Genomic DNA, 14,654 nt, shown 5'->3' on the forward strand with positions numbered 1-14,654 from the left:
TCTTGTATATAGGAGAAGTATTATAGTAGTTATATTCTTGTACATAGGGGGGCAGTATTATAGTAGTTATATTCTTGTACATAGGGGGCAGTATTACAGTAGTTATATTCTTGTACATAGGGATCAGTATTATAGTAGTTATATTCTTGTTCATAGGGGCAGTATTATAGTAGTTATATTCTTGTACATAGGGGGCAGTATTATAGTAGTTATATTCTTGTACATAGGGGCGGTATTATAGTAGTTATATTCTTGTACATAGGGGGCAGTATTATAGTAGTTATATTCTTGTACATAGGAGGCAGTATTATAGTAGTTATATTCTTGTACATAGGGGGCAGTATTATAGTAGTTATATTCTTGTACATAGGAGCAGTATTATAGTAGTTATATTCTTGTACATAGGAGGCAGTATTATAGTAGTTATATTCTTGTACATAGGGGGCAGTATTATAGTAGTTATATTCTTGTACATAGGAGGCAGTATTATAGTAGTTATATTCTTGTACATAGGAGGCAGTATTATAGTAGTTATATTCTTGTACATAGGGAGCAGTATTATAGTAGTTATATTCTGGTACATAGGAGCAGTATTACAGTAGTTATATTCTTGTACATAGGGGGCAGTATTATAGTAGTTATATTCTTGTACATAGGGGTCAGTATTATAGTAGTTATATTCTTGTACATAGCCGCAGTATTATAGTAGTTATATTCTTGTACATAAAGGGCAGTATTATAGTATTTATATTCTTATAGATAAGGAGTAAAATTATTGCATATCCATTCTTGTCTACATTGAGCAGTATATCGTTGCTTATAAGGGCAGTATTATTGTCGCTGTATGCTTTTTTCCATTTTGTAGTCTAAACAAACATTCAGCCAGTTTCATCTGTCCACTTTTACTATAGAAACAAAGGGACCAGAATGTTGAAGGTGACACTGAAGATCTTGACGTTAGTTTAACATCTCTATAAAGTGCACCAGCTGCTAAGTTCTAGTCTGAAATACTGGTTGCCTGGCAAGCACTTCATACTGTTGCATGTGGTGCTTGGTACTCCAACCGGGAGCATCTGCATATAAAAAAACATTTATTGAAACTAATTACATTGATCTGTTTATCTCATTATCCGACTGCCCAGCAGGGTCCCATCCCGGCAACATGCTCACATCAGTGATTGAAACAAGTAATTAGGTCTCAGAAAAGTTAATTTGCTCCTGCCCTGAGCGCGTTCGTCACTGAGCACAAAAGGCCGTGTGTTCTCTCAGGATGCAAACTTGCAATTTTATGTTCCGTGGAGCACTTTGTATGAAGTGTTGATGCGGTGTACAAGTGGTGGGGGTGAGAAACAAATACTTGTTTTTAAACCTGGCATCGTGGAAAATTCTGACCTTCCCAAGTTTATAGAAATATTCTCTAGCCAGTTGCATCCTGTTTTGGAAATGATTTGAAAAATATGTTTTCTGAATTTCAGTGTTCTTCATCTGTGAGATACTTTCTTAAGTGTATTGTTACAATGACCTTGAAGGACTTCTGTCATTTTACAATAATGTCTAAAGCTGGAAATGTGAGCTTTTATTATATTTGGTTCTCTTGGCACCTATGTAGATGATCTATTATGTCAGGAAAAGACGTTTGTCTGAATAAAGGGGGGAAGCGTTCCCTCTGAGGCCAAATTTACACAAAGGCAGGATATTATCTGTCGTGATCAGGTTGGAGCTAAACTTGGATGACTTACTGTCATCTTCAGTATATCATGTATTTTATCTGGAGCTTAGGAGCGATGCCAATAAAGAGTGAATGTATCATTCTGAGTAAAATATTATATACTATAACACTGAATAAAACGTGTCAGTGTCATTGTCCTCCTTCCCCCACCCTGAAGTGTCAGATCTACAGTCACACCTTTAGATCATTATTGTTCAAATAAATCAATTTCTCCAACCTTTGTAGGCAGTGCAAACCCAATCACGTCCTTCTATAATAAGGTTGCTGGCCTCTAAACTATTCCCAGTCTCCCTGAACACAATATGCCAGATCAGGCTGCTGTTATAAGCTAATATTTTCTCCATCATATAACATTCGTCCAGTCTATCTACAATTTAATACAAGCTAAGTAAAAATCCCAGCTTTTAGCAGCTTTTCCCATGATTTATCCATTACTAGAGATTGTCTTTCCCTCTCGAGATGCGATGCATGTGGAGCTTTGAGAGCTGAACATTGTGGCTAAGCCGGTTTTAATTATTGGTAGACGAGTTTTAATTAGCTGAGCTTCAGCCTTAAATACCGCTACATGGCGCACATTTAATTCTGCCTTTTCAGCCTTGCCTGCACTTGAGGGATTGGGATTGTATTGCCTGGAGCAGCTGACCTCGGCACGACAGATATAGAAATCCACTCATTACATTGGACAATGGGACAGGAATAGAAGCTGCATGTATGTGGCTAGTTTACCAATCTATACCTGTACTCGATACAATAATGGGTTTGACATCGCACAATGGTGAAGGAAATGTACAAGTATTGGAATATAATAGTTATATCACCATCTAAGCCAAATTGCATTTTTTTCAGCCATCTGTCACTCAGTTATTACTTTTCTTTGTCTTCTCGGTTACCATAGACCATCTCCTCGTCCAGGAAGATTCCCCAGAAATGCTCCAAGCTTCTCAGAACAAACGTCGTCTTTCTTCCATCTCAGACAGCAAGTTGGAAAGAAGTTTTTCTGAGGAACGAGAGGAGAAGTTGACAAGCGAAGGACCAAAGCCTCGAGTTTACACCATCTCTGGAGAAAGGCCAATGTTGTCTGACCACGAGAGTGACAGCATGGAGCTGGTGGTGATGAAGACCGGGCAGGACGAAAAGCATCATCACCATCACTCCCATCATCATCATCATCATCATCCCCTGCAAAACTCAGGCAGCGCTCACAACATCACAAGGCCTTGTAAAAGTTGGTCAGGAAGCCGACAAAACTCCAAAGAGTGCCAAAATTGTGCCAATCTCACCGTGCCGGCACAGCACTCATTTGATCTAGAGCAACATCAATCCAATGAGTCTGGATGGCGCAAGAAAAAGCTAGAACGCATGTACAGCATCGATAGAGTATCTGGTGAGTGTCAGGGCTTTGGGCTACAAACTGAGAAAATAGGTGGCCTGGAACGCTCATTGCTGTCCATCTTACCCCCACAAAAGTGAAGAAGTGGTCAACATGCCAGCATAGGCTAACTACTATCAAGCAAAGGGTTACTAAATGTTTTCATACCCCAGCGTTCATATACAATCAATACAATGAGCTCCAAAATGCACTCGGTATTTGATTGTGGTTAGAATGGGGCTTTTCCTACCTTGTAAAATGTTACGCTGGAGACGGTGGCTTCTCTCATGATATCCTCTCTGGCTGATATTATCTCCTCAGCATAAAAGAGCAAAGTAGTCAAAAAGTTTCACTTCACTTTTTAAATTGCTTTGTTTTTTTTTATTGCTTGGGGGGTGGTGTTAGGAAAATCTTATACCCCATTCCTGTAAAGTAATCCGCCATTGTTATGCAATAATTTATCAAAACCTGAAGCTCTGGGACCTTTGGTAAATGTAAAATCGGCAATAGGGCTCCCATGTCTGTGCCATTGGTGACTCCTGTGACAAAAGGGCATTTGGGGCATATCAGGTTCCAGGACCTCGGTGTGACTACTACCTCTGCATCCTCTATTGCACATATGTCAAACTCCGGTCCATGGGCCAAATCTCGTCGGCAGGGTGGTTGTATTTGACTCCTGACACCAGAACTGCCACCCCTATGTGTGGCCATTATACTGTATGGAGGACTATGTATTCTGTATGGAGGACTATGTGGGGCCATAATTCTGTATACAGGTTGGCCCGCAACTTTGCCAAGTTTTTCATTTTGGCCCTCTGTATGTTTAAGTTTGACATCCCTGCTCTATAGCTACATCCCTGGGTGTCACACTTCACATTGTGTAGGTGATAGAATCAGTGAGTCTATACTATTCTACGTAACCTCTGAACTAAATATATCAGTTTATGCTACAATCTATTTTTTCACTATTTTGGTAGATGATGTTCCAGTTCGGACCTGGTTCCCTAAGGAAAATCTTTTCACCTTTCAGACTGCCACCACAACTATGCAAGCGTGAGTAATCATAAGTTTTATACTTTTGTAGCTCCACACTTTTTTTTTTTTTTTTTAACTTTTTCTAGCATACAAAGAAAAAAAAGTTTATTCAGACTTGTAAACTATTATCTCTGACGTCCGTGAGAAAAGAACAATGCTCACTCCTCGGATGACCCACTGTGCACTTACAAAATAATCCCAGAGATGGCTTTGACTTGGTGAAGTTTGCCCTTGGCCGCTGTCAGCTGCTGCCGGCTTTTTTAAGATCCACCTGTGTCTGGACCAGTGAGCTGACACAGAGATTTAATTCATGTGGTGATCTATGGATGCTGACAGAATGAGACTAACCTGGTACTGTAGATAAACCTGCCCTCGTCAGCATCTCTGGCGTGCTGCGCCTCCACAGCGCTACCTGACAAAGATTAATATCCTGAGGCTTTCTACTTTTGCAGCTTTCACAAAATAGAATCTCTCAGGACAGTCAGCGAACTGGAGATTTCCTCTCATTATCCCAATAAGCCGCTCATCGGCTGCACACAGCAAAAGAGCAAAGTGGAAAATTACTTCTACCCTGGAAACCTCTGGGGAACAAAGTTTTACTAATTTCTCAAAAACTAAAAAAGTAATGCAGGTATATGATCTACTTATGGAAAGCGATCTAATAACTATGGAAATCTAAGCATCCCATATGTTACTGCGTTATATATAGTATGATACACTAGACCATCATAACGGTATTAGGACGGGCCCCTATCTGCACATGTTTTATCATACATATTATAAAAAAATCTCTCCATGGTCATACATATATTATTTATTGCTGATAATTATAACTAAATTTGACTTTTTTCCTCCCCCCATCCGGTTGCTGTGATCAGTATCTCGTAAGTATCCACTGAATGCCCTGTACATTGTGTGTCGTGTAAACACATACTGATAGAGTATTGCATCCATCCATGTAGCCGCTCCATGCATGCACCTTTGGTTTATCGTGGAATTGCATGCCGTGTTTGTATTGACCCCTGTGCCCCATTGATGGACTTGGCTGTTACATGCGAAACATAGTGACAACAGAACTCAATGGGATTTATCAATACAAACAAATACATACACAATGATGGTGTCACCCACAGCGAGCAGTATTATAGTAGTTATATTCTTGTACATAGGAGGCAGTATTATAGTAGTTATATTCTTGTACATAGGGGGCAGTATTATAGTAGTTATATTCTTGTACATAGGGGGCAGTATTATAGTAGTTATATTCTTGTACATAGGAGCAGTATTATAGTAGTTATATTCTTGCACATAGGGGCAGTATTATAGTAGTTATATTCTTGTACATAGGAGCAGTATTATAGTAGCTATATTCTTGTATATAGGGGGCAGTATTATAGTAGCTATATTCTTGTACATAGGGAGCAGTATTATAGTAGTTATATTCTTGTACATAGGGGGCAGTATTATAGTAGTTATATTCTTGTACATAGGGAGCAGTATTATAGTAGTTATATTCTTGTTCATAGGGGGCAGTATTATAGTAGTTATATTCTTGTACATAGGGAGCAGTATTATAGTAGTTATATTCTTGTACATAGGGGGCAGTATTATAGTAGTTATATTCTTGTACATAGGTGCAGTATTATAGTAGTTATATTCTTGTACATAGGGGGCAGTATTATAGTAGTTATATTCTTGTACATAGGGGACAGTATTATAGTAGTTAGAATCTTGTACATAGGGGACAGTATTATAGTAGTTATATTCTTGTACATAGGGGGCAGTATTATAGTAGTTATATTCTTGTACATAGGGGGCAGTATTATAGTAGTTATATCCTTGTACATAGGGGGCAGTATTATAGTAGTTATATTCTTGTACATAGGGGGCAGTATTATAATAGCTATATTCTTGTACATAGGGAGCAGTATTATAGTAGTTATATCCTTGTACATAGGGGTAGTATTATAATAGCTATATTCTTGTACATAGGGAGCAGTATTATAGTAGGTATATTCTTGTACATAGGGGGCAGTATTATAGTAGTTATATTCTTCTACATAGGGGCAGTATTATAGTAATTATATTCTTGTACTTAGGGAGCAGTATTAAAGTAGTTATATTGTTGTACATAGGAGCAGTATTATAGTAGTTATATTCTTGTACATAGGGGGCAGTATTATAGTAATTATATTCTTGTACATAGGGAGCAGTATTATAGTAGTTATATTCTTGTACAAAAGAGGCAGTATTATATTATTTATATTCTTGTACATAGGGGGCAGTATTATAGTAGTTATATTCTTGTACATAGGAGCAGTATTATAGTAGTTATATTCTTGTACAAAAGAGGCAGTATTATATTAGTTATATTCTTGTACATAGGGGGCAGTATTATAGTAGTTATATTCTTGTACATAGGGGGCAGTATTATAGTAGTTATATTCTTGTATATAGGAGCAGTATTATAGTAGTTATATTCTTGTACATAGGGGGCAGTATTATAGTAGTTATATTCTTGTATATAGAGGGTGATATTATAGTAGTTATATTCTTGTACATAGGAGGAGTATTATAGTAGTTAAGTACAGACCAAAAGTTTGGACACACCTTCTCATTTAAAGATTTTTCTGTATTTTCATGACTTTGAAAATTGTACATTCACACTGAAGGCATCAAAACTATGAATTAACACATGTGGAATTATATACTTAACAAAAAAGTGTGAAACAACTGAAAATATGTCTTATATTCTAGGTTCTTCAAAGTAGCCACCTTTTGCTTTGATGACTGCTTTGCACACTCTTGGCATTCTCTTAATGAGCTTCAAGAGGTAGTCACCGGAAATAGTTTTCACTTCACAGGTGTGCCCTGTCAGGTTTAATAAGTGGGATTTCTTGCCTTATAAATGGGGTTGGGACCATCAGTTGTGTTGTGCAGAAGTCAGGTGGATACACAGCTGATAGTCCTACTGAATAGACTGTTAGAATTTGTATTATGGTAAGAAAAAAGCAGCTAAGTAAAGAAAAACGAGTAGCCATCATTACTTAAAGAAATGAAGGTCAGTCAGTCCGAAAAATTGGGCAAACTTTGAAAGTGTCCCCAAGTGCAGTTGCAAAAACCATCAAGCGCTACAAAGAAACTGGCTCACATGAGGACCGCCCCAGGAAAGAAAGACCAAGAGTCACCTCTGCTTCTGAGGAGAAGTTTATCCGAGTCACCAGCCTCAGAAATCACAGGTTAACAGCAGCTCAGATTAGAGACCAGGTCAATGCCACACAGAGTTCTAGCAGCAGACACATCTCTACAACAACTGTTAAGAGGAGACTTTGTGCAGCAGGCCTTCATGGTAAAATAGCTGCTAGGAAACCACTGCTAAGGACAGGCAACAAGCAGAAGAGACTTGTTTGGGCTAAAGAACACAAGGAATGGACATTAGACCAGTGGAAATCTGTGCTTTGGTCTGATGAGTCCAAATTTGAGATCTTTGGTTCCAACCACCGTTTCTTTGTGCGACGCAGAAAAGGTGAACGGATGGACTCTACATGCCTGGTTCCCACCGTGAAGCATGGAGGAGGAGGTGTGATGGTGTGGGGGTGCTTTGCTGGTGACACTGTTGGGGATTTATTCAAAATTGAAGGCATACTGAACCAGCATGGCTACCACAGCATCTTGCAGCGGCATGCTATTCCATCCGGTTTGCGTTTAGTTGGACCATCATTTATTTTTCAACAGGACAATGACCCCAAACACACCTCCAGGCTGTGTAAGGGCTATTTGACCAAGAGGTAGAGTGACGGGGTGCTACGCCAGATGACCTGGCCTCCACAGTCACCAGACCTGAACCCAATCGAGATGGTTTGGGGTGAGCTGGACCGCAGCGTGAAGGCAAAAGAGCCAACAAGTGCTAAGCATCTCTGGGAACTCCTTCAAGATTGTTGGAAGACCATTTCTGGTGACTACCTCTTGAAGCTCATCAAGAGAATGCAAGAGTTTGCAAAGCAGTCATCAAAGCAAAAGGTGGCTACTTTGAAGAACCTAGAATATAAGACATATTTTCAGTTGTTTCACACTTTTTTGTTACGTATATAATTCCACATGTGTTAATTCATAGTTTTGATGCCTTCAGTGTGAATGTACAATTTTCAAAGTCATGAAAATACAGAAAAATCTTTAAATGAGAAGGTGTGTCCAAACTTTTGGTCTGTACTGTATATTCTTGTACATAGGGGCAGTATTATAGTAGTTATATTCTTGTACATAGGGGGCAGTATTATAGTAGTTATATTCTTGTCCATAGGGGCAGTATTATAGTAGTTATATTCTTGTACATAGGGGGTAGTATTATAGTAGTTATATTCTTGCACATAGGGTCAGTATTATAGTAGTTATATTCTTGTACATAGGGGGCAGTATTATAGTAGTTATATTCTTGTACATAGGAGGCAGTATTATAGTAGTTATATTCTTGTACATAGGGGGCAGTATTATAGTAGTTATATTCTTGTACATAGGAGCAGTATTATAGTAGTTATATTCTTGAATATAGAGGGTGATAATATAGAAGTTTTATTATTGTATATAGGGGCAATACAATAGTAGTTAGTGTGCAATGATGAATAGGAAATGTAATGTGTTATCCTATTCTAGTCATTGTGCACGAGTATAAAAATGTAAAATGCAGTGCTGTTCTTGGGAATCACCTATCGAAAAACAACCCTGTCATGTGCCCCCTTAACCATAAGGAGTAGTTTTTTATATTTTTATTTTGCAATATATACATATTCATTCAAAAAACATAGCTGCATAATGCAAGACCACACAAATCCACTGTCATTATAGGGGGATATCAAGGCCTGAGTTTTTAAACATTTTTGTTATAAGAAGAACTTTTACAGATACTTAGGTGATCCACTACAGATCAAAAGGATCTCACTCTGAATCATAGTTATCTATGTAGGCGGTCCCCTTGGATTTTGGTCTGGCTGTGATCCCAGGTCTTTGTTGTCTCCATCCTGCCTCCGCCTGTGTGTGGTCAGAAGCATTGCTTTTGCCTCTGTCCTGTCTGTTTTTGTGGTTTGTCACCTCACCCAGACATGGTGTGTGCTACAGTTTTGGCTTTTCCGTCTGTTGATGGGTTTAGTTATTGACATAAACCGGTTTCTCAGGGCCTTCCGGGGCTATGCCGAGAGGAAAAGACGGAAGCGAGAAAATGACTCTGCAGCTCTTATACAGAGGTAGGGTGAGCTCCCATTTGCATGCCTAAACCTTCCAGGTCTGTGCATACAATTCTTCCCCTGGTTCATCAGATGAAGACAGAATATGGGTATGAATCATGTTCTGGAGATCTCAGTTTGCTCCTTATTCTTGCAAGCTTGGTACCAACTAGATTTAAACTAGATTACTCTAAGCTCCCAATGCAACAATGCCCTCTGCTGGTGGAATAGTAATATGACACTTGAACATCTTCCTTCCAAAACAGCTTATAAACTATTGAAATGTGCATTATACCTACTAAAATACAGAAGAAAATGTATCATTTTTATTTTATCTCATATGATAGAAAAATGTAATCGGTTATCTGTCCTCCCTTTAATTTCCATTACTAACTTTAGAACAGTTTCCCCCGTAAACGTAAATTTGCCAAGTGTCTTCACATTGCAGAATCTGTCCATCTTCCTGTCATTCCTCTCTGTGTTTTCAAAGAGAGTGATCAAGTGGAAAATCTCCCTGCTGTTTCCCTGAGAATAATAACATGTAAATGCATCCATTTAGGACACCCACGGTGCGGAGCCGTAATCACAGTGCTGCCATGTGTCAGTGTAGGAGAGCTTCAGCATGGCAGCTGCTTATTCCGCATCCTCCATGACAAGGCGTCATGTTGCTGCTTCGCTGTAGAAAGATATAAAGTGGTACTTCGTCTTCTCTTACAGAGCGACATATTAAGCTTTGTATGTTAGAGACATGACAGTGGTGTGTCGCTCCATGCTGGGACTTATAGTTCCATACAGTGAAACCTCTTAGAGACAACCACCAAAAATTACATATAAGGATAATATATGGAGGCACTGGCAGTATAGGCTGGATTACAGGTGGCCTTCATAATGAAGTGGTCTTGTAGGGAGGATTTACTCTACTAGGTTTAGTTCCTTTTGTTTTCAAGAACTTCACCCAAATGTAATTTTATTTCATATGGTGGAATATTTTATAACCACTTTCCACCTTGTTAAATGTAACTCATTCAGAGCCTCCTACGGTTATTAGATGGCTGGACATAATGGATATGGCGAACACCCTCAGAGGGCGAATAAACTCCTAATTGTCACGGCTGAGGAGAGGCGGACTATAATGGCTTCTTCTCCATGTGTGATAAATGCTCCATCCAAAAAGGAATTGAATTTGGGAGCTGGAGTGACCCTATTTGGTAGGCCAGTATTCTGGTATCCTCCACAGTTTAAGATATTAATGGGGGTGACGTATTTTTTTTTTCCTGTTAAGAATTTACTCAAAGTTTTCCACTGTACAAATCAGATCAGCCACCAAATGGCTAAACACAGCAGAGCAGGATATCTATGTGGCAGCCAAAGAAAACTCTGAAAGAAAGAATATACCACCCATCAGTCATAGTGGAAGATCTCTGGTGGTGACCCCTATCGAGCTCAATGTGATCCAAAAAGAGATAATATACTCCCACTAGCCATAGTGGAAGATCTCTGGTGATGACCCCTATGGAGCGCAATGTGATCTGAAAAGAGATAATGTGCCCCCACTAGTCATGACAACAGCTGACCATTAGCGACTCTTACCGTGCAAATATGGGGTGAAAGGGGAGAATATATACTTACTAGTCATAGCAGTCATGGATCCACAGTAACTCCTACTGTGCTCTATGTGAGCTGGAGAGGTAGACTATACCCCTACTAGTCATGGCAGTCACGGATCCACAGTGACTCCTACTGTGCTCTGTGAGCTGGAGAGGAAGACTATACCCCTACTAGTCATAGCAGTGGTGGATCTTTAGTGACTCCTACTGTGCTCTGTGAGCTGGAGAGGAAGACTATACCCCTACTAGTCATAGCAGTGTTGGATCTCTAGTGACTCCTACTGTGCTCTATGTGAGCTGGAGAGGTAGACTATACCCCTACTAGTCATGGCAGTCACGGATCCACAGTGACTCCTACTGTGCTCTGTGAGTTGGAGAGGAAGACTATACCCCTACTAGTCATAGCAGTGGTGGATCTCTAGTGACTCCTACTGTGCTCAATGTGACTTATGCTGTGCTTAGTGTGAGGTCAGCACTCCAAGCTGAATGTTAGTTTATTAGGTGGAGTTACCCTTTAATAAATGACTGATCAGCAATCTAATACCCTCACCTGGCATAAGACCTTGTACCCTTCCGAACTCCCTCGCACTTAGAGGTTCTCTATCTACATACACATAGTTGGTTATGCAACTGGCCTGCATTGGACACAACCAGACCAAAGTTTTAAAAGGGACTATTTGGAAAATTCAGATACTCAACATGAACTTTATTTTAAAGGATGACTCCAGGCCAAACGAATACATGGAGCCATGCCCTGTGAAAAGCCGCTGGGGTTGGAGAATGAGGAACTGATTTTCTTTGAAGCTCTTTTAATGTCTTCGTTAAGCTCCACACATTCAGAGCCCGGACTTCTTCTTTACATGGAACCAATGTCCTAATCTACTTGCTATAGATATTAATGGATGCTGACGCTTCATCTTTACAAACGTTAAAAATCACTGGCGTTTGCAAAGCTCTGGGACAAAACATTTTTGTGATCTTTGCGCTTCTGAAGCTTTGCCATTTTATTCCAACCTTTAATCGTGCCCCCCGCAGCGAGGAGCCGCTTAACAAACACATTTTGTCCGCAGTATACAGACTCATTGTATTTCTTGCTTAGGTTTTGCTCTGTTCTTTTCCCACAGGAATTTCCGCAAACACTTACGGATGGTGGGAAGCCGGAGGATGAAAGCTCAAAGTAAGAACCTGGCCTGAATGTTGAGTGAAATTGCCCTCAGATGGGTATTTTAGGTGAATTTATGCATTTTCATTTAGGAATTCCCATGTGTGCATCAGCATAGACTAACGCAAGCCATTCTCTGGAAACGTAAGCAACTCATATGTGACGTTTGCTAGATTTCCAGCTGACCCCTTATTTAGCAGCGTCTGCTAGTCATGTGCGTCAGGAACGATCCTAGCGCCAATGCCAAATATACTCATTGGCCTTTCTTGGGTAGTTTGAAGCCCATCAAGCATCTTTTGGCCTCGGCTGGGCTGATATATTTTCTTGTTTGCTGCATGGAAGGTATCCAGAAAGAAAAAGCATTAAAAAAGTGTACCAGATACGTTTTTAAAAGAAAAGCCTTTGGACAATGGAGGCCACTGCTTATACAGTGATGGCAACAAGCAATAGGATGTTTGAGCTGGATAATTTGGATTTTCTATCATTCATGTTAGGTCTCCACTGTGTTTGATTTTCAGCTTTCGCCGATCGCAGAGAAAGAAGCTTCAGCCGGTCCTGGAGTGACCCCACCCCAGTGAAAGCAGAGTCCATTCATGACTCCAGAGAAAGTGAGTATCAGACAAATGGTAGCAGTCGGGATGAGGCTGTCCATATGAAACCTGAGGGCACAGATGCGATTGTCTCCCTGAATACTGGAGCACCTTTGATGACCCGTGTCATCTTATACCCCCTCAGGCCATGATTTGCAGAGCTCCTGCACCGCTCTGGATGAAGAATGTGAGGACCTGAACTGGGAGGCGGAAAGAGAAATGGAAGTCCTGTCCTGCGAAGGAGATGATTTTATTCCACCCAAGATCATGGTGAGAATTCTAGCTGCCGTTGTTGAATCTGCTGCAGCTTTCCCTAGTGATACTCATCTACGGTCTAATGTATACACAAATATTCAGTATGTATCGGGAACTGCCAGAATGGACAGAAATCCTACAGATCAGAAGGGATGAAGCCATGATCAGTTGTTTGCATATCTGCAATATGATTTGGGTGCATTTTATGTAGATACATGATTTTTCTGTTGGTTACTTGATGCATTTCCAATCCAGTGATCAGATCTTTCTCCGTCTTCAGCTAATATCATCCAAAGTTCCCAAAGCAGAATACATCCCGACCATAATCCGGAGAGATGACTCCTCCATCATCCCCATTCTCTATGTAAGAGCTTATACGCCTGTCACACTGTTTATATAATGATAATGTATATTATACACATTGTATACCCACTTCATAGTGAATATATAGTGCTGTGTACTACATCTCCCAGCAGACACATGGTGCACTTTAGAAAACTAATCCTTTCCTTATTTTCCTCTGCTCCTTAGGATCATGAACATGCTACATTTGATGACATTCTAGGTAAGTTTGTTATGTTTGTGTAAATGGTGGGTGGGGATGAATTGGATAGTTTCATATAGCAAATATAAAGGATCCTCCATAATAAAGGGACTAGAAAATGATTGATTGGTCTATTTTTAATATGTATCATATGAGCAAGTTACCAACTATTCAAAGGATTGGTGATCACTTGCTGATCAATGGGGGTTCCACCTCTGGGACCCTCACCAAACCTAAGAAGGCTCTGGAGTGCCATGGTCATAGCTGAGCAGTGTCCCTTAGACCAGTGTTCCCCAACTCCAGTCCTCAAGACCCACCAACAGGCCATGTTTTCAGGATTTCCTTATTATTGCTCATGTGATAATTACATCACCTGCACAGGCAATAATTCCATCATCTGTGTAATACTAAGGAAATCCTGAAAACATGACGTGTTGGTGGGTCTTGAGGACTGGAGTTGGGGAACACTGCCCTGGACAATGACATTCAAACAGGGCCTCAGTTTTCAGGATTGGTGGGGACCCTACCAATCATCAAGTTATTCCCGATCCTTTAACTTGGTGATACCCTTCTACAGCCAGTACTAAAAATATGGAGTTGGGTCTTCTAAAAAATTAAGGAAATTCTTCCCTTACTGGACCTCCATGGTCCCTAAATCAGCTTATAATGGGGTGTCCCCAGCTTTATTATAATGTTTCCAGAACTAATCCAGAATCTTTCCACAGTTTCACCTTGTGTATTTCCCATTTTACCTTTCCAATAAGAGCGACTATTAGTGGGGCTGAGAACATTCGGTTTCATATCCGCAGCTCCTTGTTGTTGTCATTTAGCTGTAATTTGATGTTAAGTAAATGTGACATTTCATTTTCTCGCTGTCATTATAGAGGCAGCTGTCTATTTCCAGCACTCAGATATCATTGTTACTGTCAGGCCCTATCTCTGAGTGCTGACAGATACAATGTAACAATCAGCAGATTTCCTTATACAATGTATCTTTTTAGCATTTATGAATACAATGTTTCTTTTATTTTCCTCCAGAGGAAATTGAGAAGAAGCTGAATGTATATAGGAAGGGCTGCAAGATCTGGGAAATGCTGATATTCTGCCAGGTGAGTGACAATCAGGGTGGCACTGGCATATTACCTCT

The 14,654-nt window shown here is 40.0% G+C and overlaps 1 protein-coding gene across 2 annotated transcripts in view; it reads left to right on the top strand.

Annotated features, from left to right (window-relative positions):
• Positions 1 to 14,654, top strand: part of NSMF (NMDA receptor synaptonuclear signaling and neuronal migration factor) — a 52,944-nt gene that overhangs the window by 25,440 nt on the left and 12,850 nt on the right. The window contains exons 3-12 of one of the 2 annotated variants that reach the window (XM_073640580.1): positions 2,625 to 3,113; positions 4,076 to 4,151; positions 5,012 to 5,017; positions 9,302 to 9,370; positions 12,081 to 12,133; positions 12,637 to 12,726; positions 12,854 to 12,978; positions 13,244 to 13,327; positions 13,495 to 13,528; positions 14,546 to 14,616. In XM_073640580.1, the coding sequence (XP_073496681.1) occupies positions 2,625 to 3,113; positions 4,076 to 4,151; positions 5,012 to 5,017; positions 9,302 to 9,370; positions 12,081 to 12,133; positions 12,637 to 12,726; positions 12,854 to 12,978; positions 13,244 to 13,327; positions 13,495 to 13,528; positions 14,546 to 14,616 (1,097 nt within the window). The remainder of the gene's footprint in view (positions 1 to 2,624; positions 3,114 to 4,075; positions 4,152 to 5,011; positions 5,018 to 9,301; positions 9,371 to 12,080; positions 12,134 to 12,636; positions 12,727 to 12,853; positions 12,979 to 13,243; positions 13,328 to 13,494; positions 13,529 to 14,545; positions 14,617 to 14,654) is intronic. The other variant, XM_073640579.1, reaches the window with a different exon arrangement.

The sequence above is a fragment of the Phyllobates terribilis genome, unplaced genomic scaffold (genome assembly GCF_046119375.1).
Source record: "Phyllobates terribilis strain yellow unplaced genomic scaffold, ASM4611937v1 Scaffold_7__3_contigs__length_470593459, whole genome shotgun sequence".
Taxonomy (NCBI): domain Eukaryota; kingdom Metazoa; phylum Chordata; class Amphibia; order Anura; family Dendrobatidae; genus Phyllobates; species Phyllobates terribilis.